Here is a 27426-nt window from a genome sequence, read left to right on the forward strand (position 1 = left end):
GTCAATAGAGACCCAATGAAGAGCCATCATAATGCTACGACAATCGTGGATGACGAGGCCTGACTCCTGAGTATGAACGGTAGCTTATAGAGCTATTTATACTGGAGCAAGCATTTATGCAATATGAAAGGATGATTATGTTGCTCCGGTTCTCCTCCCTCATCCTTCATAGCCATCAGGGCCGGTTTTTTGATTTGCGGGGCCCTGTGCTAATAACTAAGTGAGGCCCTATCAAAGTATAAATAAACTGCGAATTGAAGAAAAATTGCAAAGAGAAAAATGCAAAAAAACTTAATTTTGAACCAATATATTCACAAATACATATACTAACTATTAGGTCAGGGCTGGACTAGGGGCCCCCAAAATTTTGAGACCCTGTGCGGTCGCATGTCTTGCACGCCCTAAAATCCGGCCCTGATAGCCATTAACTCTGCATAGTATGGATCCATAGTGCAATTTACTTAGTTTGTGTAGTTTATGAAATTTTTCTATCTTGTGTAATTTTTGCATTGTTACATAAAACAGAATTTTATCTTGTGTTATGGATTTTTCTCATTTAAAAATAAACCTAATATAGTTGAGTATTAATTCTTAAACATTGTTTTCAAAAAAAAAATAATAATAAATTCTTAAACATACCTCATTGGTGACAACTATTAATGAGTTGCAACTTGCAACGAACACAATCACAACTATTATTATATTATTATATATAATTGTTAATTCAAAATAATATTAAACTCAATCATTGGCCATTGACGAATCATCATCGTCCACAGGAGCACACAGTATCTGGCTTTCCCAGAATCCTTGACCATAAACGTACATCGCATATTCTCAGATCAGTCAATCCCGAGAAGACGAAGAAGAAGAAGAAGAATTTGTTCAACGCAATGCGAACGCCATGTTGCCACTCCTTGCTGGCATTCGTATTGAAATTCCTGAATTTTCTACAGGCTTTCGTCGGCATCTCCATCATCGTATATTCAGGTTACATGCTCGAGCAATGGCAGCACCACCTCGCAGCTCCTTCTCCTTCATTTTCCCCGTCCGCGCAATTTCCGGAAGCTCAATTCGCGAATTTCGAGTCGGTTAGGGTTTCTGATGGCATCGATTCCATCAATTCTGCAATTTCTGGTGTCGGAGATGCGATCAACATCAACTACCATTCGCTCCCAGCTCCTTGGTATTTACTTTGTTTCCTGCTTCAATTATTTATGGATTTCAGAGTGTTATTAATGATGGATGGAGATTTTTTTAAAGTCAAGATATTGTGGTATGATGTATTGATGTCCTGCTTCTGTGCTTCAGCATTTATTTGTTTATTGCTATTTCTGTTTAACTTGACAGGTTCATATATGCATTTATGGGATTAGGTGCGTTGTTGTGCTGTATCTCATTCATCGGCCATATTGGCGCTGAAGCAATCAATGGCTGTTGTCTTTGCTGTGTATCCTTTGATAATCATAACTATAGAAGTAGCCTTGGCCTTACAAACTTTCCACTATAGTAGTTGTGACACCACGCGGCTCTGCTCTTCCTTTTCAATAGCAGTAGTTTGACTCACAGCAAATTGGACTAATTGAATTATCAATCTCTGGCACACTCTTTCTAGTCATTTTTCAAAGTAAAACTTACATGAGAACTCATCACTAGTAGTAGCTGTGGTGGTCTTTCTTTGCATTTCCAAATAAAAGTTGAAAGTTTGATCATTGGTTGATTATGTATGAAAATCGGGGATTTGTTTGGTTGTGCTAACATTTTTTTGATACCATGTATATTCAAGTGAAGAGATTAGTTGTATAGGTTATAGCATATTGGTGTTGTCTATCAGAAGAATTGCTGGCACATGGTCATCTGGGAATGTTTTTATTTAAGTCCATTTGATTTTGGTACAAATAAAAACAAGACACAAGGAAAAGAAAAGGAAACAGATACTTTTTGCTTATATCATACTGACTGAGTATTAGAGCTAAGGTGAACTTATTCCATTAATCTAAAATACTTGAAAATTACAAAAGAGAAGTCAAACTGTGTAAAGAATTTTTAAAAGTTTTCCTCATTTTCAGTAGTTATTCCTTTTTCTCTTTTATTTCTTTCTTCTTTAGTTATATCTGTTGCACCTTTTTCAACATTCAGAACAAAAAAAAGGACTTCACTGGATGATTCTCAGTGCCCTTCTTTTATTCTTGCTATCCTTGACCTAATGAAACTGGCAGTATTCTCTACTTATGACAGTGTTTGTTCTGTTAGAAGCAAGTTTAGTGGCCTTCATTGCACTTGATCACCACTGGGAAGCGGTATTTGTTTGTTCATACTTGCTACAAATCTTTATAGAAATTTCTTCATACTTGCTTGTCGAAGTTTTGTATATCCTGGCTTATATACTTCTTACCATACAATTCTAGGATCTGCCACCTGATCCAACTGGAGAACTTGATAGCTTACGCAACTTCATTGAAGCGAACATGGGTGTCTGTAAGTGGATTGGCATTGTGGTCATCATAATTCAGGCATGTTATGGTCTACATTGGCTACCAATATTTTCAGCTCTTTCTGAGCTATGTTCTTTCTGTCGGTTATGTTATTTATTTCTTTATATATATGTGTGTGTGTGTGTGTGTGTTTGCATTTCAGCATTGTATATCATATTATCATTGCTGCATACCTCCTATATGCTCTTTTGTTCAATGTATGATCTGTGATATGATACATGCTACTCTTGTATTTATACGTTTTTCCAGGCTTCAACATTGCTTCTTGCAATAATCCTCAGATCACTGGTCAACCAGCAAGTTGACAATGATATTGAAGGAGATAATGGTGCTAGAGAAAGAACCTGGGAGCCATTGCTTGATCCTTGTGTAAGCCAAACACCTGGGCTGGCAAATGGCAATGACAGTGCATGGCATTCTGAAGTATGGAGTTCACGGATGAGGGTTAAGGTATTGATCCTCCTACATAGTATAAAACATCAGCATCTCATTGACACTTCTTTCTACCACTCAGGCTAGTGCGGGTATCTAAATAAAAAGAGTAGAGTTGAAGTCTTGAACTTGTCCTAGCCACTTACATTTGGCTTGTTTCTTGATCTGCCTCTTGTTTAATCCATCATGAATGATATATGAAGATGGGAAAAAAATATTTAGAGATTAAATGCCCATCACTAATATATGTTCCATTAGAGAACGGATGTTTCTTCTTCTTGCTTTGCAATGTTCTATGAAATACTAGTGCCTTGAATATGGTTAGGTTGGGGCATAGGAGGAGCCATGTCAAGGCTCTCACCCATAGTTGATACCTTTTCCTCAAAAATGGTTCTGTTATGGTATTGTGGAGGTTATGTTACCTTCCCGGGGGAAATTACATAACTTGAACCAAACATGAGAATCTTATATCCCAAGCAGATATAACCTTGGTTATCTTATATAACTTGAACCAAACGCCCCCTGAGTACATGGTCCATAAAAGGACTGGAAAGAAACATATTCTCAACAATATTTATACTTTAGCCTTTAGCATTCATGCTCTTTCGATAGTTTGGCAGCGAAGTTTCTAAGTATCGTAAGCAGGGCATTCTCCATTGGTTTCTTAACTCACTTCCGTTTGTTCCCAATTTCGTTTTGCAGTATGGATTGAACCGCGAGCAGAGTACATCCAACCAATACACAGGAGTTGCCTAGACCACACAGTAAGGATCAGAGTAGGTGACAAGTGACGGTATTCTACTGCGTGTAATTCTTTATTTATTCTTTCTGTTGTTGTGTAAGCCAGTATATAGACTGTAAATATGTCAGCAGAAAGGTTATTGATAATTTCGGGTCCAAGACAGGTATGATAATCGTTAGAAGTAAAGTAAAGCTGATGTAAGAAGGAATAGGTGAATCCTGAATAGCAAAGGTTTGTGTTCTGTAAGTAGTCGAGTGTGCATTATATTGTTGGTATTTCAGTGTTTGGCATTGTGGAATTGGAGTTTTAAGTAATATTGGTATTTTTGTAGTTCTACCACCATTGTGATTTCTGCTTGAAAAAGGATATTTAGCATCTATTTTTTGAATTTATTAGATAATATATTAATCTTAATATCAAAATATATTAACATAAAATTGTTAGATAATTTGTATATGAACTACTATTCAAATTTCAAAACAGTTAGATATTTAAAGTAATTATGTTACCTATTGATGTCAAAATGGGCTTTTGGTTCAAGTCATCTAAAATTACCTCATCAATGTTATATAATCTTCTTTGGTTCAAATTATGTGATTATCTTAGTAATTTTATATTACCATCACATTAATTTTACGGTCATATTCCAAGAATCCAAGTAATATTCCAATGTGCTGAAAATTAACAACACTTTGAGCAGGGTCCACCTCCAATTTTGGTTTTCCTAACTGGGATGATTAGTTTAATATATTATACGCTTTGAAGTTTGCTCAAACCAATTTAGTTAATAAAGAATTTATGTATAAAAAAAAGAAAAAGATAACACATTCAAAAGTAGAGAGTGATAATTATAGGGATATATAACGTGGTCCTATTAAGAAATTATTTTTCTTATATGTGACTATATATATATATATATATATATATATATATTTATTTATTTATTTATTTTTTTCAGGCTTCCAGCAGACCAAAAAAGAAATCATTGTAATTTGAAAAAGAAATTAATCAACCAATAATTTCAGTTAAAATATATAGTCAAGCCAACTTAAAATAAACTTTTTGTATGAAATTAACTTCAAATCGAACAAACATTTTAAAATAGAAAAGAAAAGGAAAAAAAAGCCAAACAAAACAGTATATCAAATAGTAGATGCCATGACAAAGTGACATTATCCAAAAGAATGGGATATGGTACGATGTGGCAGCATCCTAGTGGTCAGGCCAAATGGCACTCTTGTTGTAGAGCGATTGTAATCCACTAAAAAGATATCCAATCAACCCAAAGCCTCTCAAATCTTAATCTCTGTTGTTCAGATTCAGATTCATAATACTTGTATTTGCAGCAGCGGTGACGCCACAGCAATTTGTTAAGAACACAGACAGGAAATCCATGGCGAGTTGCAGCTTGGCTTCGGCTGCATCAGGGTTGGTGACACCTAATGTTGTCACCTCCAACAACAACAACACCACACAGAGGACTAGCATGCTGATGTTCTCTTCCAAGAACACATCCTTCCCTAGGCTTGTTGTTAGGGCCTCTGAAGAGACTGCGCCGCCGGCTGCAGCCACCACAACCGCCGCCCCCGAAGGTGGGGAGGCTCCTGCTCCTAAGGCTGCCAAGCCACCACCGGTTGGACCCAAAAGAGGAGCCAAGGTAAGTATGGTAGTTAAGCATAATATATACATGTATCATGTATGCAATCCTGGGCTACCAGCCAAGTTGGTCAGACTGTTGGCTTAGTAATTACCTTCTTGGATTGATCTAATCAGCTATGACAACCTAGGCTGGTTTAGCTCCTTTGTGACTGGCTCACAAGATGGGGTTTACCCGGTGTATAACTTCAGTAGTGGTTATGAGTTTCTCTCGTCACACAATATCTTGCGATGAAACATATACTTTGATTTGGTATAGAGTCAAGCGAAATGTCAAAAACATACTTTAACTAAGGGTATGCATGACTTGGTATACTTATTCTTGGCAGGTGAGAATTCTGAGGAAGGAATCTTACTGGTACAAGGGTGTTGGATCAGTTGTTGCAGTTGATCAGGTAGGCTTCTGTTTTTGCTATGGCCATCTTTTTGTAGCTTGATACTAATCGGAGAAAGAGTAGAGGTACAGAACTAAAGTGAAAAGTAGTTTAATGTTGTTAAGACAGACTAAAGCAAGCAGTTATGACAGTTAACATTTCACAAAAGGTTGAATGAAAATGCACAATTCATATAACCAATTCATATATTCCTGTCGTTTATAGGGAAGTTTCTATGTCAATGGGGATGGAAATCTTAAATGAATACCCTTTGTGCTATGCAGGACCCTAAGACTCGCTACCCGGTGGTTGTGCGGTTTAACAAGGTGAACTACGCAAATGTGTCAACCAACAACTACGCATTGGATGAAGTTGAAGAAGTTGTATGAGTCATGTTTTGATGTTGTAACGTCGCGTCTTGTGTGATTATATATTCTCATGCTTAATGGCTAGTTCTATTCTAAATGGTGTATCATACTTATCAGCAGTGGCTTCCCTCTCTTTCCCATCTGTTCTCTACTCAATCTGTGCTATAATAAATACATATAACGAAACAACAATTGCTTGCAAGTGAAACAAAGAGATGCTTTTAAAGACTGTCACGGTCTAACAATCAGGCCTAGAGTTCATTAAAACGGCCAACTATCAACAATAGTTTAAGAACTCTAACGCAAGTGAACTGTGCTAATGAAGAAGATTAAAGAGTAAAGGTGTTACCTGTTGAGATGGCAAATTTATATACTGAACTGAGATATTCAAGACATTAATAAGTTGATGTCTCTTTGAAGTTGTTGCCGGTGTTCCAATCTCTGGTCTGGCTGTTGGCAGTGCTAGAATTAAGGACAATAATGTGTTAGATATACACAGGAATAATGATACTGATATAACATGGAAGATTTCAATGACACATAATGATAAAAGTAGAGCAGTTTGTATCTATGAAGGAAAATTCTTCTATACAAATCATTGAGGTTTACGACAAGGATGACTACATATTGTATCAAGACTAGAGGCATTTCATTGGTGTTGTTAAACACCCCAATCATGTGGAATGCCCAAACTAACAATCAAAACACGGGAAGCCCCTTTATATTCCAACCATGCCTGTCGTTTGTAAATATGCATGCTCTCCTGTAGCCTTGCATTCAACGAAAGAGCAAGGAAAAAGGAGTAGAAGGTAAACATGGAAAGAAGGGGAGAACAAATTCTGTTAACGCTGACTGACGAGTGATCTCATTCATGCTCATAGTAAAGTCTAATTTCAGTTCAAAGAACTCGTCCATCCATGCCATCGAGCAGACCAGACCATAGTCCCTTTACGGGTGGAAGTTGCACAACAAAAGCATTCCAAGGAGGGTATCCGACACCACTGCCACGAACACGACCATCCAAGCGTAGAGAAAGATACCTATGCACACCATAAACGTAATATCTCAACATTCAATATTTTGCCTTAACAACTAACACACACATAAAAGCAAATATAGATTTCTGAAATTGTCAGAGATATATATAAAGACAATATAAAAGATTGTGTTTATGATTCTAAAGTATGCAATTGGGAATAGAGTTTCACAATTTGATTTATGACAAACATCCTAAAGATAAGGGAACAAACAATAGTGCATTTGTTCTTGACATAAAAAGTTTTTATCTCAAAAGTTAAAGGGCAGATTACTCACACAGGAGACTCAGGGGAGACATTAGCCATATTCTTTTGTTCATCTATCCATCTGCAATTAACAGAAAAGGCAATTAAGAATCTTTTTCCTCCATCATAGATTTTTCAGCACTATATTGAAAATCATCACAAACGTGCTTGAAAAGGATATTATAGTACGAAAGCAGACTATCTTTTAGTTATTTTAATAGTAACTTACTTGATCCAGTCAGTTACATAAACTGGAGAAAGCTGCCATAGCCTTTTTCTCCGGGCATTCTTTTCCCTCATCTCTTCATTTTCCTCAAACTCAAAACTAGGTGAATTCCCATCAGTAGCAAATGGAACAACAAGCACTCCTCTTTCTACTAGGGCATCAGTAAATGGTTCACTGAGTTTGAAACACTCAGAAATGAAAGATGAAGGACCAGCAAGAATGACCAGACGAGCAATTCCTCTAAAATCACTAACAGGAAGAATTCTCTTCTCATCCACACGAAGCTTTAGATTTGAGAGGTTCTCTTCTCTTGAGAGTTTAGCTATTTGAGCATTTTTAGCTCTATTCTCCCTGTAATAAAGAAAGGCAAATATGGAGACTGCTCCAATGTCTATAGCAAGACCTTGTGCGATCTCTGGAACTTGAGCAGCTCTTGATGAATTTGCCAGTGCTCCAATCAGCTGTGATGTGGCTATAAATCCTCCAAGAGAACCGCTTGCAATAAAAGCAAGATAGAAGAACATACGGACGGATCGAAAAGGAGAAAGAACTTCACTTCTTATCTTGGCTGTAGAACTAAAAAAATTAATCATAATGGTTACAATGGAGTTTCACTTGTAAATGAGAACCTCATAAATCATATATTGATACAAAGACAGATACATACAGCCTTTAAAGCCTGATGACTTAAACATAACACCTGAGAAATTGCCTTTATACAATAATTTTACAAAGGGGTTCATTCACTTATCAGTCATGTCTCCTACATCATGTTTAAATGTAGAACCTAATCTGGAATTAGCAGCAGTGTGATACAAATCCAGGGCAGCAGGGCTATAAATTTCACCAAAGAATGTACAATTCTTTTGGCCTTCTACTGTGTCACATAAAGAGAAGGAAATTTCCATGTAAAGGCTATTAAAGATTAAGTACAAGATGGACCTACAACCTTACCATTCGAAATATAGTCCTTGACCCCTAACTTTTAGTCTATATTATGTAATTTCAGAGTCCAGCACCTCCATAGCAACCCAGCCAACCCTGAATAATGGTTGCCTCACCTTTGTCTGGTCAAGCTTGGCTGTTTTTTTTTTTTTTTTTNTTTTTTTTTTTTTTTTTGTCCATGAAGCCAAATTTTCTCATAAAAATATGAAGACGTAACACTTGATAACACATTCTTCCTATAATTTCAAAAAGATTTGTGCTTAATATGCTTTCTATTCACTCCTAGAATAGATGACAGCTCCTTTATCAGGAATAGCCAAGGTGTATTGCAAATGTCTACAGGCTTATTTACTGAAAATTTACTCCTAATGTGCGCATAATTGTATTGGCAAGAGTGTTTTATTCTTCTATTTTGCATGTTTGCTGCTAAATTAGTACTATAAAGCGTGTTTTTCAAAGCTAACCACCAAAGCACCTCAATGATCGTCACCGCAACAACTTTAACACAAGCTATAAACACAAAAATTGGATCGGGGAAGGAGAGAGAGAGAGAGCACCTCAATGATCGTCACAGCAACAACTTTAACACAAGCTATAAACACAAAAATTGGATCGGGGAAAAGGAGAGAGAGAGAGGGAGAGAGAAAACCTAATTTCTGATGATGGAGCGGAATTATTGGAAGCAAAACAGGTGACGTAGGAAGTTCTTCGCACTCCACGGCGGCGTGAGGTTAGGCCGGTGACGGCTGAAACGTCGGAGCTCCACTTACAGCCATTGAATTGGCGGCAAAGTCCGAGATGTTTCCTGTCGGAACGGAATTGGGGGAGACTAACCGTCGTAATAATGTAGTGACAGTAGTGCGTGGCGGCGGCGGCGGCCATGGATGGATGGAAAATCTCCGGTGAGCTTTAAGCTTCCGAAATGCAGTTACGACGGTTAGCAGTGGACATGGGCACAGTGAGCTCGAAAATCCGTTACGGCCATTGGTTCCGTTGGTTTGGATACAGCCACGAAGCGCACCATGGTATTGGTCTTTATTTTTTGTGAGCCCTTTTATTATTATTATTATTATTATTATATTATTACAAGTATTTTCGCCCGTGCGTTGCACGGAATGGATTTGTTATAATATTTTAAGAATATTTAAATCGATATATAATTATATAAATTGTAACATTGAATATTATATAGCGCAATTAATGAAATTGGTTAGATTGATTATGTTTTCTGATGTTTTCCTAGCTTGAATTAGAGCAAATAATTGTCCAATTATCCGTACGATGACATCGAATATTATATAGCGTAATTTATTTTTTATTATATATTTAGATAATATTAATTATATGTCCAAATGGTTGTACGATATTACAAAAATATAGAAAGTAAAGTAATTAAGGTAACCAAATTATTATTATTATTATTATTGTTGTTGTTGTTGTTGTTTTTGTTATTATTATTAAAGGAAATGACGGAAATGATGTGTAGTAGTTTAGGCTATATAAGGTATGACTAAATAGAATAGAGATTTTATTCTATAATTATTCTATGTGTGACTATTAAATTATGTTTTCTTTTTCATTTTTTCATTTTTATTGTTAATATTATTAGTATTAATCATTAAATTATGGACCCTTTTTATTTTATTTTATTTCCTTTGCTATTGTTTCCTCAATAAATTTTCATTTTCTATTGTTTGAACAGAAGTGGTTGGACGGGAAAGCACGAAATGGAAATTTTGTTAGGATTTTCCTTTTTATTAGTAACCTTATTACTATTAGTCCATTTCCTGGTAAGTTAATTTCGTTGTGTTTTCTATTTTTCCTCGTAAGTTAATTTTGTTTCATTTTTCATTTTTCATTTTTACTGCTAACATTATTAATATTAATCATTGAATTATGAATCATTTTTTATTTTCCTTTTCTATTGTTTGCTAAATATTTTTTTTTAATTGTTTGGGCTGAAGTGTTTGGGCGTGTATTTCAATTTTCAGGGGAAAAGGATGCTAAAGTTCTCGTTTCGCCATTTCTAATTCCGGTAATTCCTCAAACTTCAATTCAATCGATGCATATGTTTATATTTTTTGTTTTTTTTTTGTTGGTTTGTTTTTGTTTTTCTTTAAATAGTAAAAACAATAACTTGAATGCTAAGCCATTTCTCCACCATTTCATCAAAGTCCGAGTAACTGATTCAATGCTAAATCATCACGTATATACAAAAATAAATCACATAAAAATGACTTAAAAACAAAAAAGGACTCATCTTTAAGCATATGCATACATGTTCCTGCACACGGAAGAAGTGCTAATAAACATATGCATACATGTGGGAAACTTAGAAATTAGGAAGAAAATCGAGAGAGAATACAGACCAATGGAAATGTTAATGGCGACGACGATCAAGACCGGGAATGACGAAAACCATCATTCTTGGAAAAACCTTAGAGAGAGGATCCAATTCTTGAATCTCTTAAGTAGAGCACAGGGGGGAAGGCAAACCCAAGTTTGATCCTATCATTTTATAGGCATGGCGTAGGGATCCCTTTTTCTTCTTCTTCTTTTTTTTTTTTTTTTTTTTTTTTTTTAATTTGCAGGCAATTAGTAATTCTCATTCCCCTTTTCAATTTTCATTTTCTAGTATTAATGATTAATTTCTGTTTTCTTTTTCATTTTCAATCAATTAGGGATCTTTTTTATTTATAGTCAATTAGTGATTTTCGTTTCCTTTTTCATTTTCTACCAATTAGGTGCCAATTAAGGCACAAATATGCATAGGAGTTATATTATTATTATTATTATTATTATTATTATTATTATTATTATTATTATTATTATTATTATTATATGATTGACATTCGTAATATATTAGCATTATATAATATATAATTGACATTCGTAATTTTTGTATATCAGTCAGAATTCGTAATTCGTGTATTTTTTTGATAGCATATATATAATATAATATGATTGAAAATATTTGTTACGATTTAATGAACAAATTAATTTATAATTAATAGATATTATTTTGTAATTTTCAATTCCAATAATATGTTATATTCTTGATTTAATTTTCAATTCCAATAATATATCATATTCTTGATTTAATTTTCTACTAATAAATGATGACTTTATGGACGTGATCTTCGTGTATATATATATTTTTTTGAAGACAATTTTTCGTGTATATATAAATATTACCAATTTTATTGCACGTACATTACCGTGTATAAGTGCCATTAATATGCTAGTATTTGTTACGATTTAATGAACAAATTAATTTAATAAAATAATATTATGTAAGCAAACAATTCGTGTTAGTAGGTTATTACCATTTGAGAATTAATTGGAAATGATTAGAAAAAAAAATTATAATAAATATTTGATTTAATTTTACATGGGACTTGCCAATTACAATTATTAGATATTATTAGTATATATAATATAATAAATATGATTGACAGTCACCATTTTTGTATCTCATATGAGTACATTTAGATAAATATTACAAAAAATTATAACAATCAAAATCACATTCTTATCTCATTAATACTACGTATTATTCTATCATAATAATTACCATAATTACTAACAACCTATTATAACCAATTATAATTAATATTATTCTATCATTAATATTATTCTATAATAATAATTAATATTATTAATATTTAATAATAATAATAATAATATTATTATTAATAATATTATTATTATTATTATAATTACCATATTACTAAAATACCCCTACATTTGGGCGGGAAAATTCTAGAGGAGAATAATGCTTTTATATATAGTAAGTATAGATTATTATTATTATTATTATTATTCATTTTTTTTATTCTACTATATTGATTGATCTTATTTAATACTGAAGTATTAAATATATGAATAAGCATGTTGTATTGATTGATATTAATACCAATAATATCATGTGTAATTATATATTTATATATATTACGGAGTATTTTTTATATTTTTTTTTATTGTATTGAGTACTATCAAGTGCATCCAGAACGGTGATCTTCGGCTGAGTATTGGGTCTTTTATAGCAGCAATGAAGGGGCCATTACAATGCATCCAAGATCCATTAATGGCGGAGGTTTGTGCAGTGCAGGAAGCCCTCTCCTAGATTAAAGAACAAGGGCTCTCCAATATCCGGCTACAATTGGATTTTCTCTCAACGTGGTCTCGGACTTTTCACATGCGAGTTCGGATCGTTCTTATGTTGGTTTAGTTCTTCATATGTATAATCAACTTATTAGTTCTATTAATGGTTGTGTAGTTTGTTATATTAGTAGGAATTGTAACCGTCATGCCCACCTCCTCACTAAGGATGAAGGGGCTCGGGTGTGTCGTAGTGCCGCACTCTGTGGAATGTTAGGTTTCTTGCTTTTGAGTTTGCATAACGAAATTCATTTTCTTTCTTCAAAAAAAATATATCATTGTTTATGCCAGTACCAATAATATCAAATACAATCATATATGGTAGTCACGACGGGTTGAAAGTGTGAAACATAATTCCAATACCAAAAAATCAAGAGTTCTATTTTTTACTAACACCCTCTTGTCAAGCCCAGTGCACAAGGCCTTCCTATTGCCTTGTGTAATTTGTGAATTATTACACAAGATTGATGTTTATCCAATATTGTGTGATAGTGGTTGCGAATTTCTCTTATTACCCAAAATTTTGCGGTGCTAATAATATTAGATACAACTCTATATGATACCAAAAAAAAAAACATGTATGAGTTCATGTCTCACCCTTCATTTGATTTGCCATCACTTTCCACCCACATAAACACATTATCCTCAATCATCATCTTAACCTAGCTAGCAAGTTATTCTGCAACCAATCAAGGTTCAAAGGTGATTTGCACAACCATAGGTTGTCATAGTTAACTAGCTCAAACTAAAAAGACTAATGGACAGCTCACATAGGAAATTGAATTTGAAACCTTGTGGTTACCAATTCAACTGTCCTAGCTGGGTTGCCCCAAGTACTAGAAAATCTATTAGCAAGGTTGTCAGCAAGGTCACATGAACCAAAGAGAATGAGTGTTTGTTCTGGATTGGGGTAACAATCTGTTTTTTTATTGGGACAACAATAAGGCTAAGTATAAAACATGTACAAATATGGCAAATCATGAATTCAGATCCTAGGAGCAAATAATCAGTACACAACTAAGCGAACAAGGATAGTTCAAACTTCAACGCCACGCTCTTGACAGCTAGCTCTCTGTTTTCCTGGAGCTAGCTTCAGAGAGCAATGGTTCAAGTTCTCCTTTCCGGTATAGCTTAATGGTATCTGCAACGAAAAACGAGGAGAAGATCAAACTTCTTCATTCAAGTTGTTTGCATTCAAAATTTGACAGTTTTATTCGTTTTGCTAAGGTGGATGAAATTCCAGACCGCAAACAATGCTTTGAAGAATGAAGAGAACACCCAAACGAACAATTTTAGATACTCAAGGATGTTTTCTTAGGGTGTGTGGGACATATATTAACGAATAATTGAAAGTTACTTAAAGAGTAAATATAAGAGCTAAAAGCAAAGCCATTGGAATCAATAGATAGATCATATCTAATCTCTAGATATGCATCTAAGAATGCACTATGCAAGAGCTACCAAGGCCTGACATATCAAGCATACATAACCTCAAAGAATGAAAGGCGTGTGGATTAGGTTAAGCATACATAACTCATCTACCATTTTAGAAACAATCTTCTATTTCTGTAGTGACTAAATCAACAAACCACATTCAAATTTGCAACATCTGAGTTGTTGGCATTCTCACAAGGGCAATAATGCAGAAATGGAAAGAGAGGAAATGCATTTCTATTTTCAGAGTATAGTGTTAAAAGAACTAGGCTTGAGAAAGTGAAGTTACCTGTACAACCTCCAATGTGTTTGCCCCCTGGTCAAGGAGAAGAACAAGCACCGGTTAAAACAACTTCTCATTAAATTCTTTCATCTAATACTAAAGAAGCTTCAGATAGCTCTTTAATTATTGCTATAGAAAGAAATGGCAGATAGGTGGATTGGATATTATCTCAAGTGAGGCTAAGAAAGCAGAGAGTGACAGCAAATGCGTAGGTTGTAAGGTTTGGTTTTTGTTCATAACAGCCTACATAGATTCATGTAGTCGTAATAAATATCAAATAAGCAGATGGTTCCTTAGGACCAGTTTGCATGATCTTGCAAAACTTCAAAGCACCATATTATATTTCCACGCTTCTTACCAATGAACACATTCGGAACAGTATGCTGCCCTGTGAGCCTTTCCAGCACCTTCTGCAATTGCGGTCCTTGGGGACCTGAAACAGGCATATATAATTTAAGCCAAAACACTAATGGGGATATCACTTACAGTAGAAATAACCGGAAACCATCACCACACCTTTCTAACTAAAATAAGCTATCAATCAGAGTGATGGAATATAGGATACCGGCTCAACCCACAAACCACTACCGTGAGAAAGCTGAAAGAAGTGGCCCACCGCCCACATTTCAGCCCATGCCTGAGAGAATTGATCTGCATATCTTATTGCCAAGGCCCGAGAGGCCACTACTCTGCTGGAATCCAGACAGAGCAAACTGCAGACCTTGGTCAGACACACCCAGGGATAATAGTACTAGCAGGCCATACACGACCACTTATAGTTCTTCTTCATTCATACAACCTTTGTGGCACTTTGCATACCATTTTTAGTACCCGGATGGACTAAACTAAACCCGTCATTGACTATGTTCAATTTTGTATGACATATTCCAACAAAACTGTGTGATCATGAATTTTCACACTGATAAGGCCATCAATTGAACATACATAAGACTCATTCAAACAAAAATAATGGATTTCTTAAAACTGCATTCCCCAATTCCAACCAAAACACAAATATGAATGGAGATATCAAGCAAACAGACCTTGATTATCCCAGAAAACTACAGATTGCAGAGAGTAACATACTAATATAAAGTAAACTATAAAATGTAAAACACAAATGATGAATCAAAGCTTACCCATTTCATCCAATTCAATAACAAGCGGCTCCACTCCAAGTCTCTTGAACAAAGCCTTCACTTCAGATGAGTAGCTTAACAGCAGAATTAAGAGTTGTAGCTTCAGTTCCCCATTTAATCAAACAAATAACAGACAGAACAAAGATACTAAGACAGTAAGCATTGTCAAAGAAACGAAGTTTACGACTTACGAGCACCAAGTTTTGGAGTAGACAACGACGGGATTCTCGCCGACAGTCCTCTTGACGCTCTCCTCCATCCGGGACCCGAACGAGCCCGACACAGCTCGAATCTGGGTCGGTTTTCTGGAGGAAAACTTGGGGAATCTCGATGCGGTTCCGCAGAATCCGAGATTGGAGGAAGTTGAAAGGCTACGGCAATGGAATAGAGCGCGAGGGCGAGGGCGAGGGGAAGGAGCGGGAAAAAGCGAGGCGAAGACTCTGCTCAAGTTCGTAGTAGAAGTAGGAGTGGAAGTCCCCGCCATTGATGGCCAATCGAAGTTTCTGGTTAGTTATTATGGAGTTTGCTTCTTCGTTTTCTTGAGCTTTTCGCAGCTTTCTGGTTTGAATCGGCGAATCAGAAACCGCTGTGGCTGTGCGTGCCAGCCATGAGAGGTGGTTGGTTGCTGAATCTAAAGCTCTTTTTCGCCTCTTTTCTGGTCAAAGTAACCGTAAAGTTACTATCATTAACTTTCTTCCCAAACAATCATTAACTTTTCTTAATGAGGGTTGTGTGAGACTCTATTTTGATTTTTGATTGTGAGATATGTGTAATATTTTTAATTAAAATGTAATATCTTATAAATGTATTTAGAAAAATATTAAATGAAGAAAGATTTATCAATTGACCGTGCTATCATACTTGATATAGTTATTAGTAGGTGAGTAGGTCTACTTGCATGATAATGATAATTTATATTGTGGTTAATTCTGGACTCTTCTAGATCAGTCTGGTTGGACAATTCGCCACCTAGGTGGGGGTACTTGGGTGTGCTGGCCGAACATGTTAAATTCACCGTTATTACACCAACTATTACATCTATAGTCGACACTAGTACTGTCAAAGCGGGTCGCTCCGTCTCATTGCGACCTAATTTATGACGAGCTTTTACGGACCGGCCTACAAGCTTATATATAAAGCCAGCCAGGTCCGTTAGGCTTATTTTTTTGCAGGCCATTATTTTTGTAACCTTAATCCATCCCACTGTGAGGTGGATGCATGTCGACTCGCGAACTTTGATCCACTTTGACAGTACTAGTCGACACATATTACTATTGACTTGAGCATTAGGCTAGGAGTTGTGCACATTAGACTACTTATTAGCAAGTTTCTGATATGTTGTTCTACACTTACTCAAAAGTACTACTTACTTGGACTCAAAAGACATACTCCTACTAAATATTCAAATTTTATTCCAATAAAAATAATAATAAAATGTATCTGATTTCAAAAAAAAAATAATAAAATGTATCAAACTCATTAATAGAATAATTAAAAGCACTACTTTACTAATAATTCAAGAATTAAAAATGGCATGATGATGCTTACAATATAAGAACTGATGGTAAATACAATTTTTCTATAATACATAACTAGTGGATTCTTATACATTTAAAAAAAAAAAAAACAATTACTGTATAAAAGAGAGAGAGAGAGAAGCTATTGACTCAACATCAACTTGACAAGCACAGAATTTCATATTGGGCCCAATAATAAATCATGAATCAAAATTCGGCTATAAAGACCGTTAATGGGCCTACCTTCATGCATCCATAGGCCCCAAAACAGACCAACTATAGTGTGAATCGTCAATGTTGCAACACCGATTAATGTTTATTTTAATATATTAAAAGTTGATTTTAATGTACAACACGTTTATTTTTATTATACTACCTAAAATTAACTTGTAAAAGATGAACCTTTAAAAATTGAACTTGTAATTCATTAAAAATGAGAAGCTTCACTTAAAGACTTGCTTCTAGCGGTATAGTACGAATTCGATTCCTCCATGAACATTGAGGGTTTGAGATAGACTCCTTGTGCGCATGCTTGTACAGTTTGGTATTAAATCTTGAAGTTAGAATGACTCGATTTACCTCATCATGGGCATGAGGTGAATTCATGGGGTCTAGGATATAGCTCACTGAAGCCGATGGATCAAAAAACCTAGGTCATTATAGAAAAAAAAATTCGTTAGTATACTAAAAATAAACGTGTATGTTAGTAATCTACATTGCAATGGGGACTATGGTTTACAATATAATGATTGCCCCAACCATGAGACAAGGATTGCAGGAGATGCCGAGGGTACAAAATTAGTAGCAACTAGCAAGGAGTGTCGTTGGAATGAATATTTCTCATAATTCATATGAGTTTTGTATGTTGGAGCATGATTTTGATGTTGGGATAAATATAAAATATTGGTAGGGGCTAGTGTTGGTAGGTTGTTGGTTAAGGAGGTATATATCCATCAATGGTGGAGTCTCTTAGAATGAGGTTTCAAAGAGGTCGTTGGATGGTTGATGTAATCACATTGCCCCTATTAACTCTTATCCCTCTATTGAAATTTTTATAGGTATCACTAGTACAGATCTGTACATCCGCTATTCTTGTAAAGGGTTATCCGCTAACCTTGTACAAGAGTAGCGGATGCTAGGAACTGCTTTAATTTGGGCTAATAAAATTTCTGTAGTTAGACTGCTTTAACTATTCTCCTAAATAGAGTTAGCCTTAGGAGTACATTCAAAAAGTTGTATGTAAGATACTACCCTTGTACAAGAGTAGCGGATGCTAGGGACTACTTTAATTTGGGCTAATAAAATCTCTATAGTTAAACTGCTTTAACTATTCTCCTAAATAGAGTTAGCCTTAAGAGTACATCAAAAAGTTGTATGTAAGATGCTACCCTTGTACAAGAGTAGCGGATGCTACTATGCTAGGGACTGCTTTAATTTGGGCTAATAAAATTTCTGTAGTTAGACTGCTTTAACTATTCTCCTAAATAGAGTTAGCCTTAAGAGTACATTAAAAAAAAATTGTATGTAAGATTAGAACCGTCTAACCGTCTATCAACTAAACTACTTTTACTATATATTCCAATTTAAAACTCCGATCCAATGGTTAAGCCGACAAATCCCTCCAACCGACAACATTGTCAAATAGGTACTTAACGACCAACTATCATACCACTCCAATCATATCAGTCTCCCCGATGACGCCCGCAACATTATATATATATTATACTATACCAATGTATGAATCACACACCCATGCCATGTGCAAAACCTGGCAACGGAGTGAGGCCATGTTGGGAGAGCAAGGAAGCAAGGCAAGGCAAGGGCCTAAGTGAGCAATGAGACAACAATGGAAACAATAATGGGAACACATAGGAGAGACCAAATAGATGAGGTTTAGGGACATGACATGCATGAAGGCGTAAATACAATGTTGGAGAAGTGGAACAATTAATAAAGAGGTAGCATGGTGCAGGCAATATATATGTATTATTGGATCATGTGGCGTGTGAAGCTGCAGTATCGGTGACCTATGGGCCATGCGATTTACTGACCACTCAGCTCGCGGTTTTCTCCTACAACGTTTGTTTCAACTCTTGCACATTTTCGTCCATGTTAGTTGTTCTTTGTTTAATTTGGCAGCTAAAAAGAATAAATAATTTATTTCATTTAATTTGGCAATGTGTGTTTTCAGAGCAAGCAAGGTAGGCCAAATACGAACCATCTGGTTATTTTATTTTATGTTGTGTCTTCGGGAGGAATTGAAGAAGCTCAGGAAAAACAATAGTTATACCATGGACCCATGTCCACCTTGCAAGGTAGACTCGATCGTGTCCATTGACATACTGAGTGTTCACAATTCAAACTGTGAATATTCAGTATGTAAAAATGTATTTAAATTGTGAATATTTAGTAGGTAAATTGTGTATTTTAAACTCTGGATCCACCGAATAGCAAATATAGCCGGTAAATTATACCATTGACCACGGTCTACCTTACATTGTAGACCATGCATGGTCTAAAAATAACCTTCAGATTTTGTTTCTGTACCTGTAACTACTGTACCTATCATATTATGCGTACATATAATGTTAATTGTAAGTATAAAATATGTTAACTGAACAACCCTGGTCCATGATATAACAATTACGGGTAGCCCTAGTTGGCCTCTTACACTCCTATCAAAGTTAAGCTTAATACATGGAGATGTCTCATCAAGAAGGATTTCCGATCCCCACCACAACCCACTTGGTTTCTCTCTAATAACACTCCCATCAATGTTAAATTTAACACATAAAGATGTTAAACGATACTTTATTTAAACAATTCATAACAGAAACTTAATCATATTTTAATANTAGGTACTTAACGACCAACTATCATACCACTCCAATCATATCAGTCTCCCCGATGACGCCCGCAACATTATATATATATTATACTATACCAATGTATGAATCACACACCCATGCCATGTGCAAAACCTGGCAACGGAGTGAGGCCATGTTGGGAGAGCAAGGAAGCAAGGCAAGGCAAGGGCCTAAGTGAGCAATGAGACAACAATGGAAACAATAATGGGAACACATAGGAGAGACCAAATAGATGAGGTTTAGGGACATGACATGCATGAAGGCGTAAATACAATGTTGGAGAAGTGGAACAATTAATAAAGAGGTAGCATGGTGCAGGCAATATATATGTATTATTGGATCATGTGGCGTGTGAAGCTGCAGTATCGGTGACCTATGGGCCATGCGATTTACTGACCACTCAGCTCGCGGTTTTCTCCTACAACGTTTGTTTCAACTCTTGCACATTTTCGTCCATGTTAGTTGTTCTTTGTTTAATTTGGCAGCTAAAAAGAATAAATAATTTATTTCATTTAATTTGGCAATGTGTGTTTTCAGAGCAAGCAAGGTAGGCCAAATACGAACCATCTGGTTATTTTATTTTATGTTGTGTCTTCGGGAGGAATTGAAGAAGCTCAGGAAAAACAATAGTTATACCATGGACCCATGTCCACCTTGCAAGGTAGACTCGATCGTGTCCATTGACATACTGAGTGTTCACAATTCAAACTGTGAATATTCAGTATGTAAAAATGTATTTAAATTGTGAATATTTAGTAGGTAAATTGTGTATTTTAAACTCTGGATCCACCGAATAGCAAATATAGCCGGTAAATTATACCATTGACCACGGTCTACCTTACATTGTAGACCATGCATGGTCTAAAAATAACCTTCAGATTTTGTTTCTGTACCTGTAACTACTGTACCTATCATATTATGCGTACATATAATGTTAATTGTAAGTATAAAATATGTTAACTGAACAACCCTGGTCCATGATATAACAATTACGGGTAGCCCTAGTTGGCCTCTTACACTCCTATCAAAGTTAAGCTTAATACATGGAGATGTCTCATCAAGAAGGATTTCCGATCCCCACCACAACCCACTTGGTTTCTCTCTAATAACACTCCCATCAATGTTAAATTTAACACATAAAGATGTTAAACGATACTTTATTTAAACAATTCATAACAGAAACTTAATCATATTTTAATAAACATTTCTCCAATTTTAATTATTTTTATATTTCCTTTTTTTTTTTTTTTTTTTTCAGTTCTAAGAGCTTAACTAATTAAACTAAGTTTATATATGATGCTAACCTGCCTCAAGAATCTATGTGGAACATTTCAAATACTTTAGTCTTTCTAGGAACAGCTACTTAATCACATGCCACAAATTAACACAATACAGCTTTTGTAGCTAGGGGTTAAGTTCATGGCAAAGACAGCTAATAACACAGTCAGATAAGAGTGGAGTTCAATTTTAATTAACATTTTTTTGTGTGCTCTGATCCAAGATTGTTCTGAGCTTCTGAACTGTGAAGGGTCAATTAATACAGGGGAGATAGATACAAAGTGTAATGAGTCAGTCCATGTGCTTAAAGACAAGTGAGAGAATATTATCTGATATTATACCTCAATTAGAGAGGAGTCAAACACTAATTTAATGATGAGATATATACTTATTATCACAAAAGTGTGAGGTAGATAGCTACTAGTATGTGGTCATCTCCTCTACCTAGAATCAAGGTATATGGAACATGCATCAATCCCGAAAGGGTGGTCAACTGTGCGAAACATGATTTTAGTATCGAAAAATTACAAATTCAATTACTCTTTTAGTTGAGCCGTCACATATAGGGTTTTCTTAATACAGTTTACCTCTCCTGTGTGGTTTGTAGGTTATGTAGAGTTTATCCCGTGTACATCCTCGGGTAATAGTTAGGGTTTTCCCGTCACCTTAAAAAGAAAGATATGGAACATCAACCCCAAATGGCAATTTTAATTAATTGACCAATTCAGAATAAGTTCAAATCCCATCAAACAAACACTTTTAGACCAAAGCTTTAGGAAAGGTGTAAGCCCCCCACCCCCACCCCCAACCAACAACAATCCACATCTTAGCACCTACTACATTAAACACTTACCAGGCCACTACGTTAAAAGTTATAGCTAATAATAAAATCGCATGGAACTTTATTTCCTTATCTTGTATATATAACAGTCAATGACATATTATGATGTCTAGATGTTAGGTTTGATCATTTATGTCCCGCTCAACCGCCAAAAAAAAAAAGAAAAGAAAAAAGGTGAATTTTTGAACTTGAAAAGAATTATTTATTATTACATTATTATTTGGGCAATCAGTTTCTTACATGTCCCCTATTGCTTCATGAAGAACCCCTATGCACATGCAGTCTTATAAAGCTTTCTAACCAGTATTGGCAACGAATACAATATGCTTGTTCTAATCATTGACAAGTTGGTAACTCAATAATCAAGTTTTCAATGATAGGAACATTTTGAAAATACCTCCCACTGCAAATAATACCAAGATCAGGATAAGAATTGAATAATCCATAATTTTTGTTTGTTTATGTTGAAACTGAGATAGAATGATTGCTCTTTTTGGTGCAATAAACTCAAAATAAGAAAAATCCGTATATAGTTTTCATTTGATTATTCACTTAAAGAGAACGATAATATTGTCCTTATTAATACAACCAGACCAATAAAAGTTATACTTTGACTGGTCTCTAAAGGAATCTGTATTTTTCACTAATGTGTTTCATATGAAATTGAAATGGATAATTTATTGCGCTTTTTCTTTTAAGCAACTTGTTACGCTTGCAATCTTAAACTTTATCAAAGAATGAAATTATACTTATATAAAATGTTAAGATAATGGGTATTCTAGATCTTGATCACAAAATTTGCCATAGAATTGATGGCTAGGCCAACATTTGTCATACAATTGATGACTAGTTGGATGTTGCCATCAAAATTTAGTATCTTCACTCATTAAAGCTAAGAAAACAATCGAATCACGGAAAGTTTTACTTTGACCAGTCTTTATAAAGTAATCCATAGTTTCCATTAATATGTTTCATATGAAATTGAGATTCGTCATATCTTTTCCATTTTACTTTTAGATAGTCGATAATCTTGAACTTTATTAAAGAGCAATGAAACTTAGATAAAGAGCTAAGATCATGGGTGGCCTAGATCACAAAATTTGCCATGGGATTGATGACTAGTTGTGTGTTGCCTATTGCCATCAAAACTCACTAAAACAATATAATGAAAATAATTGAATCACAATAAATTTTACTTTGACCTGTCTGTATAGAGTACTCCATAATTTAAACTAATATCTTTCATATGAAATTAAGATTGATCGTTCTTATTCCATTTTACTTTTAAATAATTTCTTACGTCAACAATCTTAAACTTTATTAAAGAGTGATGAAACCTAGATAAAAGGCTAAACTCATGAATTTGCCATATATAGAATTTATGATTTATGACTAGTAGCCTGTTTCCATAAAAACGTAGTAACTTCATTTATTAAAGTTATGAAAACAATCCAATCATAGAACGTTTTACTTTGACCATACCGGTCTTTAATTTCATTATACTTTTAGATAATAATTTCTTAGGATGACAATCCTGAACTTTATTAAAGAATGATAAAACCTAGATAAAATGATAAGATCACAATAGCCAAATCAGATAAATTACCATAAAATTGATGATTAGTTGTCTGTTAGCATAAAAACTTAGTAACTTCACTCGATAAAGCTATGAAAACAACCAAATTAGGAAACAAATTTACTTTAATTTCACAGGTTTCGTATGAAATTGAAACTAATCATTTTTTTTCATTTTACTTTTAAATAGTTTCTTACAACAAATTAAAATTTTATTAAAGATAGATATGAAACCTAGATAAAGGACTAAGATTGTTGCTATAAAAACTTTGTAACTTTACTCATCAGAACAATAAAAGCATTATCCAGTAATCCGTTGAGACCATGAGTTAGGAGTAACCCTGATCATAGAATTTTCTTGAAACTCAAATCATAATAACTTCTCATTAAAATCATGAAAACAACTTGACAAATGACAAGTAAGACATTCCTTACATTCTAGCAGTTAATGTTATGTCAAAAGACTTTTCATATCATGTACACACAGAACAATTTGAAGAGTCATTTTCTCACTGAAAGATTGCATTTTTTTTTTCTCATTTTGATTAATCTGTATGGGTAAAAAGACATCATAAAACGCCTCATCATCCTAGTATACAAAACGCCCAACCTTAACAAAACTCCTTGGGCTTTTCTGGAGAGGGCTGACCAAAATCCTAAACTGTAGTTTAGGATTACATACTCTAAAACTGTACTTGCTTTTTTGCTTTACAATTACACACTTAATTATACACTACTGACAGTTACTTTCTTTACTTTTTTGTCCTAGTAAACTCGGGTTAATTATCAAAAAAAGAAGGGAATAATAGAAGGATATCATGCCAGCATTTATCCGATGGAACAGGTGAATCCCAACGTGATATCCCGAGAATACTTAATCCTAGCTTTCCCGGTTTATTAAAAGGTAGAAATGCATCGTCGGTGTGTGGGAACTTTTTGCTTCTTTTGCTTGAGATCTTCTTTGTAAACTTTGCTGATGTCTTGTGCTATTTTGACTGCATCAGCTGATGCACCAGAAAGCCCTCTCCTTGTGAACCCGACTGCGTAAAGTCCGGATTTGCCCTTCCAACCATTTGGGAATGGTGCGTTTGGGTATCCATTTTTGGAGAAAAATTCTGATTCCTGAAAACATAAACATATGGTAACATCATTAGTCCTATGTTTTAAAAAAACAATGTTGGAAAATCAGAAATAAAGAAAAAGAACATGACCAAATAGAACTTATTCACACCTGAAGCCAGTATGGGACATTGCTACGGTATCCGGTGGCCAGAACGACGGAGTCGATTTCGAGGCGTTCGCCGGTGACGAGCTCCACCGTTCCGGCGGAGAAATTCTTGATTCCGGGGACTACTTGGACTTTCCCGGATCTGATCTTTTCCAATGCGCCAATGTCAAGAACAGGGGTTTTTCCCTGTGTGTTCTTGAGTTCCAGTGGGCCAGTTTTCGGCTGTTTTAGGCCGTACTTTTCGATGTTTCCGAGGATTATCCATGCCAGTACGAGGAGAATCTTGTCCACTAGCCACAAAGGAATCCATTTCATCATCAACACCGCCAGTTCGAACGTCGATTTTCCCATGATTTCTCTTGGCAATACATGAACCTAAAGGAAAAAAAAAAAACAGAGGAAATATCATTAGAATCAAGTTTAATACTTTTTTTAATAAAGGAAAAATGCAATTACTAATCTTGTCTTCTGATTCTAGTTGACAAATCAAGACTATCTGGTACTCCCATTGGGAGTTAATTTTTTAATTTTTTTAATTAACAATCTGACCAACTTAGTTGGACTGGACTTTAAAGTTAAATTTTAGTAATTTCTTTGTTAGTAAAATGCTTACCGAGCTACGGCAAACCATGGCGGGTTTAGCGTCATGGTTACATAGATCAAGAGAAACTTCCATGCCGGAGTTTCCACAGCCGACGACGAGGACTTTCCGGCCGCGGAACTTCTCGCCGGACTTGTAATCGCAGGCGTGGATGACCTCGCCGTCGAAATCCTTCAAACCGTCAATTTCCGGCACCACGCGCTCAGCATTCTCGCCGGTGGCGACTACAAGCCACTGGCAAATATACTCGACCTCTTCCCCACCCGCAGCAGCGGCCGTAGTCTTGACGCGCCACACTTTGCAAGCCTCGTCGAACTTGGCGGACATCACGCACTCGTTGAACTGAGGTTTAAGGTCGAAGTTTTTCGCGTAGGATTCGAGGTATCGCACGAACTGTTTTTTGTCCGGGTACTCCGGGTAGTGGTCGGGGAACGGGAATTTCGGGAGCTGACAAAACTGCTTGGGGAGGTGAAGTTTCAGGCGATCATAAGTGCGGTTTTGCCACAAAGATGCAATGCAATCCGCTCTTTCTAGGATCACGAAGGGAACCCCTTGCTCTTTCAGGCACGCGCCGACGGCCAGCCCCGACGGCCCGGCGCCGACGATCACTGGCCCGTTCACCCACACGCACCGCCGGGCAAACAAATCTTGATTTTCCGATGAGAAGCTGAAGTTAAACATTTTTGCTCTGTTTTCTGTTTTCTGGGATTGTTTAGAAATGTGTGTTTTTCTGTTTGGAGATTGAAAGGAGAAGATTGGGTTTGAGGTTTTTGTTATAATTGGAGAAGAGAATGAGAGATGTTTGGTGAATTTGATTGTTGAAGGAAATGGAGGCGAAGGATGGGTTTAAATAGAGAGACTCCGGAGAGCGTTGTAGAAGTGCCATGTGAGCTGAGTTAATGACTTGGGGTGGCCCACACAAAATCATATGCTAAAAGTATTATTATTATTATTATTATTATTATTATTTGGAATTCAAAAATAGTTTAAAACAGGAAACGAAAAGCAGGTAGCTTATTTTAGGAAAAAATAGCATTTATGCCCCTATATTTATGTGACATTACAATTTTAGTCGTCTGATTGTTGATATGAGTATTAATTTTCAATCATAAATTTAAATTGTATATATATATATGATAATATAATTCTTTATATTTATTAGTTACTTATAAATTCGTTACTCTACAAATAAACAAAAAAAAAAAAACAGAAATCACTTAATAATCAAATATAGAAATGGAGCCAATTAAGTTGTGTTACATCAAAAGGTAAATATTAAAATGGAGATAAATTTATAAGTAAAATGTTTACCACTCAAATGCGATATCAATTGTTTTTAATTTTGACCGCATAACTGCTATGTTACTTATAAGTTTGGTCCTAAGTATTATCTTTATTACATTTGGTACATGATTTTTTGAAACCACATTTATTCATTTTGATTCATTTAGACCAAATCTTATGTAGAAAATTATCGAAACACATCACATTTTGAATTCAGAACAACAGCGTCTTGAACTCCTTGCATGGTCTTTAGGCAGTGAAAATATATAGTTTTTATTTACAAATATAAAATATGTTTATTATTTTGTATGAGAAATTGTGTCAATAATATCGTATCTAAGTGTATTAAAAAGATAAAAATTGTACACCAAATATATCAAAAATAATACTTAAAAACTAAACGTAAGAGTCACATGATAGTCGAGAAATCAAAAATAAAAATAATTGGATCTAACATTGGAACTCACATGCTACTTGTCATCAAACCATTCTTACACCTTAGCTAGGTAAGTTGGTGATGTGTAGTGTATACTGTATAGGGATGCACCAAAAGGGCAAATGAGGAGTTCCATGAGAATAGGAAAGCCATTTAAGCCAATTATATTAGAGGAAAGGAACATTTCGAGATCATCAACATCTTACCTTAGTATACACTGTACTACATTAATAACCTCCCCCCCCCCCCCCCCCCCCCCCC

The 27426-nt window shown here is 35.2% G+C and overlaps 5 protein-coding genes across 5 annotated transcripts; 2 read left to right on the forward strand and 3 right to left on the reverse strand.

Annotated features, from left to right (window-relative positions):
- Positions 1-763: 763 nt before the first annotated feature.
- On the forward strand, positions 764-4008 carry LOC116003750 (tetraspanin-18-like). The gene is made up of 6 exons (XM_031243668.1): positions 764-1186; positions 1351-1450; positions 2220-2300; positions 2409-2513; positions 2745-2945; positions 3630-4008. Exons 1-6 carry the CDS (start codon positions 894-896, stop codon positions 3681-3683), a joined length of 834 nt encoding a protein of 277 aa, XP_031099528.1. The 5' UTR covers positions 764-893; the 3' UTR covers positions 3684-4008.
- A 1022-nt stretch (positions 4009-5030) lies between these two features.
- On the forward strand, positions 5031-6207 carry LOC116004457 (photosystem I reaction center subunit IV B, chloroplastic). Its single transcript, XM_031244518.1, has 3 exons — positions 5031-5326; positions 5655-5720; positions 5984-6207. The coding sequence occupies exons 1-3, from the start codon at positions 5063-5065 to the stop codon at positions 6086-6088; spliced, it is 435 nt and encodes a 144-aa protein (XP_031100378.1). The 5' UTR covers positions 5031-5062; the 3' UTR covers positions 6089-6207.
- A 365-nt stretch (positions 6208-6572) lies between these two features.
- LOC116004455 (protein LOW PSII ACCUMULATION 1, chloroplastic) lies at positions 6573-9529 on the reverse strand. Its single transcript, XM_031244517.1, has 4 exons — positions 9171-9529; positions 7580-8152; positions 7382-7432; positions 6573-7107 (listed from the first exon to the last, which is right to left on the reverse strand). The coding sequence occupies exons 1-4, from the start codon at positions 9401-9403 to the stop codon at positions 6966-6968; spliced, it is 999 nt and encodes a 332-aa protein (XP_031100377.1). The 5' UTR covers positions 9404-9529; the 3' UTR covers positions 6573-6965.
- Positions 9530-13539: 4010 nt separating this feature from the next.
- Positions 13540-16186, reverse strand: LOC116004835 (monothiol glutaredoxin-S10-like). The gene is made up of 5 exons (XM_031245008.1): positions 15730-16186; positions 15539-15612; positions 14758-14832; positions 14406-14432; positions 13540-13823 (listed from the first exon to the last, which is right to left on the reverse strand). Exons 1-5 carry the CDS (start codon positions 16020-16022, stop codon positions 13747-13749), a joined length of 546 nt encoding a protein of 181 aa, XP_031100868.1. The 5' UTR covers positions 16023-16186; the 3' UTR covers positions 13540-13746.
- A 7944-nt stretch (positions 16187-24130) lies between these two features.
- On the reverse strand, positions 24131-26237 carry LOC116005069 (probable indole-3-pyruvate monooxygenase YUCCA5). The gene is made up of 3 exons (XM_031245299.1): positions 25458-26237; positions 24848-25219; positions 24131-24738 (listed from the first exon to the last, which is right to left on the reverse strand). Exons 1-3 carry the CDS (start codon positions 26124-26126, stop codon positions 24514-24516), a joined length of 1266 nt encoding a protein of 421 aa, XP_031101159.1. The 5' UTR covers positions 26127-26237; the 3' UTR covers positions 24131-24513.
- Positions 26238-27426: the final 1189 nt, after the last annotated feature.

This window comes from Ipomoea triloba, chromosome 14 (genome assembly GCF_003576645.1).
Source record: "Ipomoea triloba cultivar NCNSP0323 chromosome 14, ASM357664v1".
NCBI lineage: Eukaryota > Viridiplantae > Streptophyta > Magnoliopsida > Solanales > Convolvulaceae > Ipomoea > Ipomoea triloba.

What these genes read in the sequence shown, in the direction of transcription:
- LOC116004457 (XM_031244518.1), top strand. Translation starts at nt 5,063, where the DNA reads ATGGCGAGTTGCAGCTTGGCTTCGGCTGCATCAGGGTTGGTGACACCT. An exon ending in GACCCAAAAGAGGAGCCAAG is followed by an intron (nt 5,327 to 5,654) that starts GTAAGTATGGTA and finishes TATTCTTGGCAG; the next exon opens with GTGAGAATTCTGAGGAAGGA. An exon ending in CAGTTGTTGCAGTTGATCAG is followed by an intron (nt 5,721 to 5,983) that starts GTAGGCTTCTGT and finishes TGTGCTATGCAG; the next exon opens with GACCCTAAGACTCGCTACCC.
- LOC116003750 (XM_031243668.1), top strand. Translation starts at nt 894, where the DNA reads ATGCGAACGCCATGTTGCCACTCCTTGCTGGCATTCGTATTGAAATTC. An exon ending in TTGTGGTCATCATAATTCAG is followed by an intron (nt 2,514 to 2,744) that starts GCATGTTATGGT and finishes ACGTTTTTCCAG; the next exon opens with GCTTCAACATTGCTTCTTGC. An exon ending in GTTCACGGATGAGGGTTAAG is followed by an intron (nt 2,946 to 3,629) that starts GTATTGATCCTC and finishes TTCGTTTTGCAG; the next exon opens with TATGGATTGAACCGCGAGCA.
- LOC116004835 (XM_031245008.1), bottom strand. Translation starts at nt 16,022, where the DNA reads ATGGCGGGGACTTCCACTCCTACTTCTACTACGAACTTGAGCAGAGTC. An exon ending in TACTCCAAAACTTGGTGCTC is followed by an intron (nt 15,613 to 15,729) that starts GTAAGTCGTAAA and finishes TCTGCTGTTAAG; the next exon opens with CTACTCATCTGAAGTGAAGG. An exon ending in ACACATTGGAGGTTGTACAG is followed by an intron (nt 13,824 to 14,405) that starts GTAACTTCACTT and finishes TTTTCGTTGCAG; the next exon opens with ATACCATTAAGCTATACCGG.
- LOC116005069 (XM_031245299.1), bottom strand. Translation starts at nt 26,126, where the DNA reads ATGTTTAACTTCAGCTTCTCATCGGAAAATCAAGATTTGTTTGCCCGG. An exon ending in CCATGGTTTGCCGTAGCTCG is followed by an intron (nt 25,220 to 25,457) that starts GTAAGCATTTTA and finishes TTTTTCCTTTAG; the next exon opens with GTTCATGTATTGCCAAGAGA. An exon ending in ATGTCCCATACTGGCTTCAG is followed by an intron (nt 24,739 to 24,847) that starts GTGTGAATAAGT and finishes TTATGTTTTCAG; the next exon opens with GAATCAGAATTTTTCTCCAA.
- LOC116004455 (XM_031244517.1), bottom strand. Translation starts at nt 9,403, where the DNA reads ATGGCCGCCGCCGCCGCCACGCACTACTGTCACTACATTATTACGACG. An exon ending in GCTCCATCATCAGAAATTAG is followed by an intron (nt 8,153 to 9,170) that starts GTTTTCTCTCTC and finishes TAATTTTTTTAG; the next exon opens with TTCTACAGCCAAGATAAGAA. An exon ending in GTCTCCCCTGAGTCTCCTGT is followed by an intron (nt 7,108 to 7,381) that starts GTGAGTAATCTG and finishes TGGTGTGCATAG; the next exon opens with GTATCTTTCTCTACGCTTGG.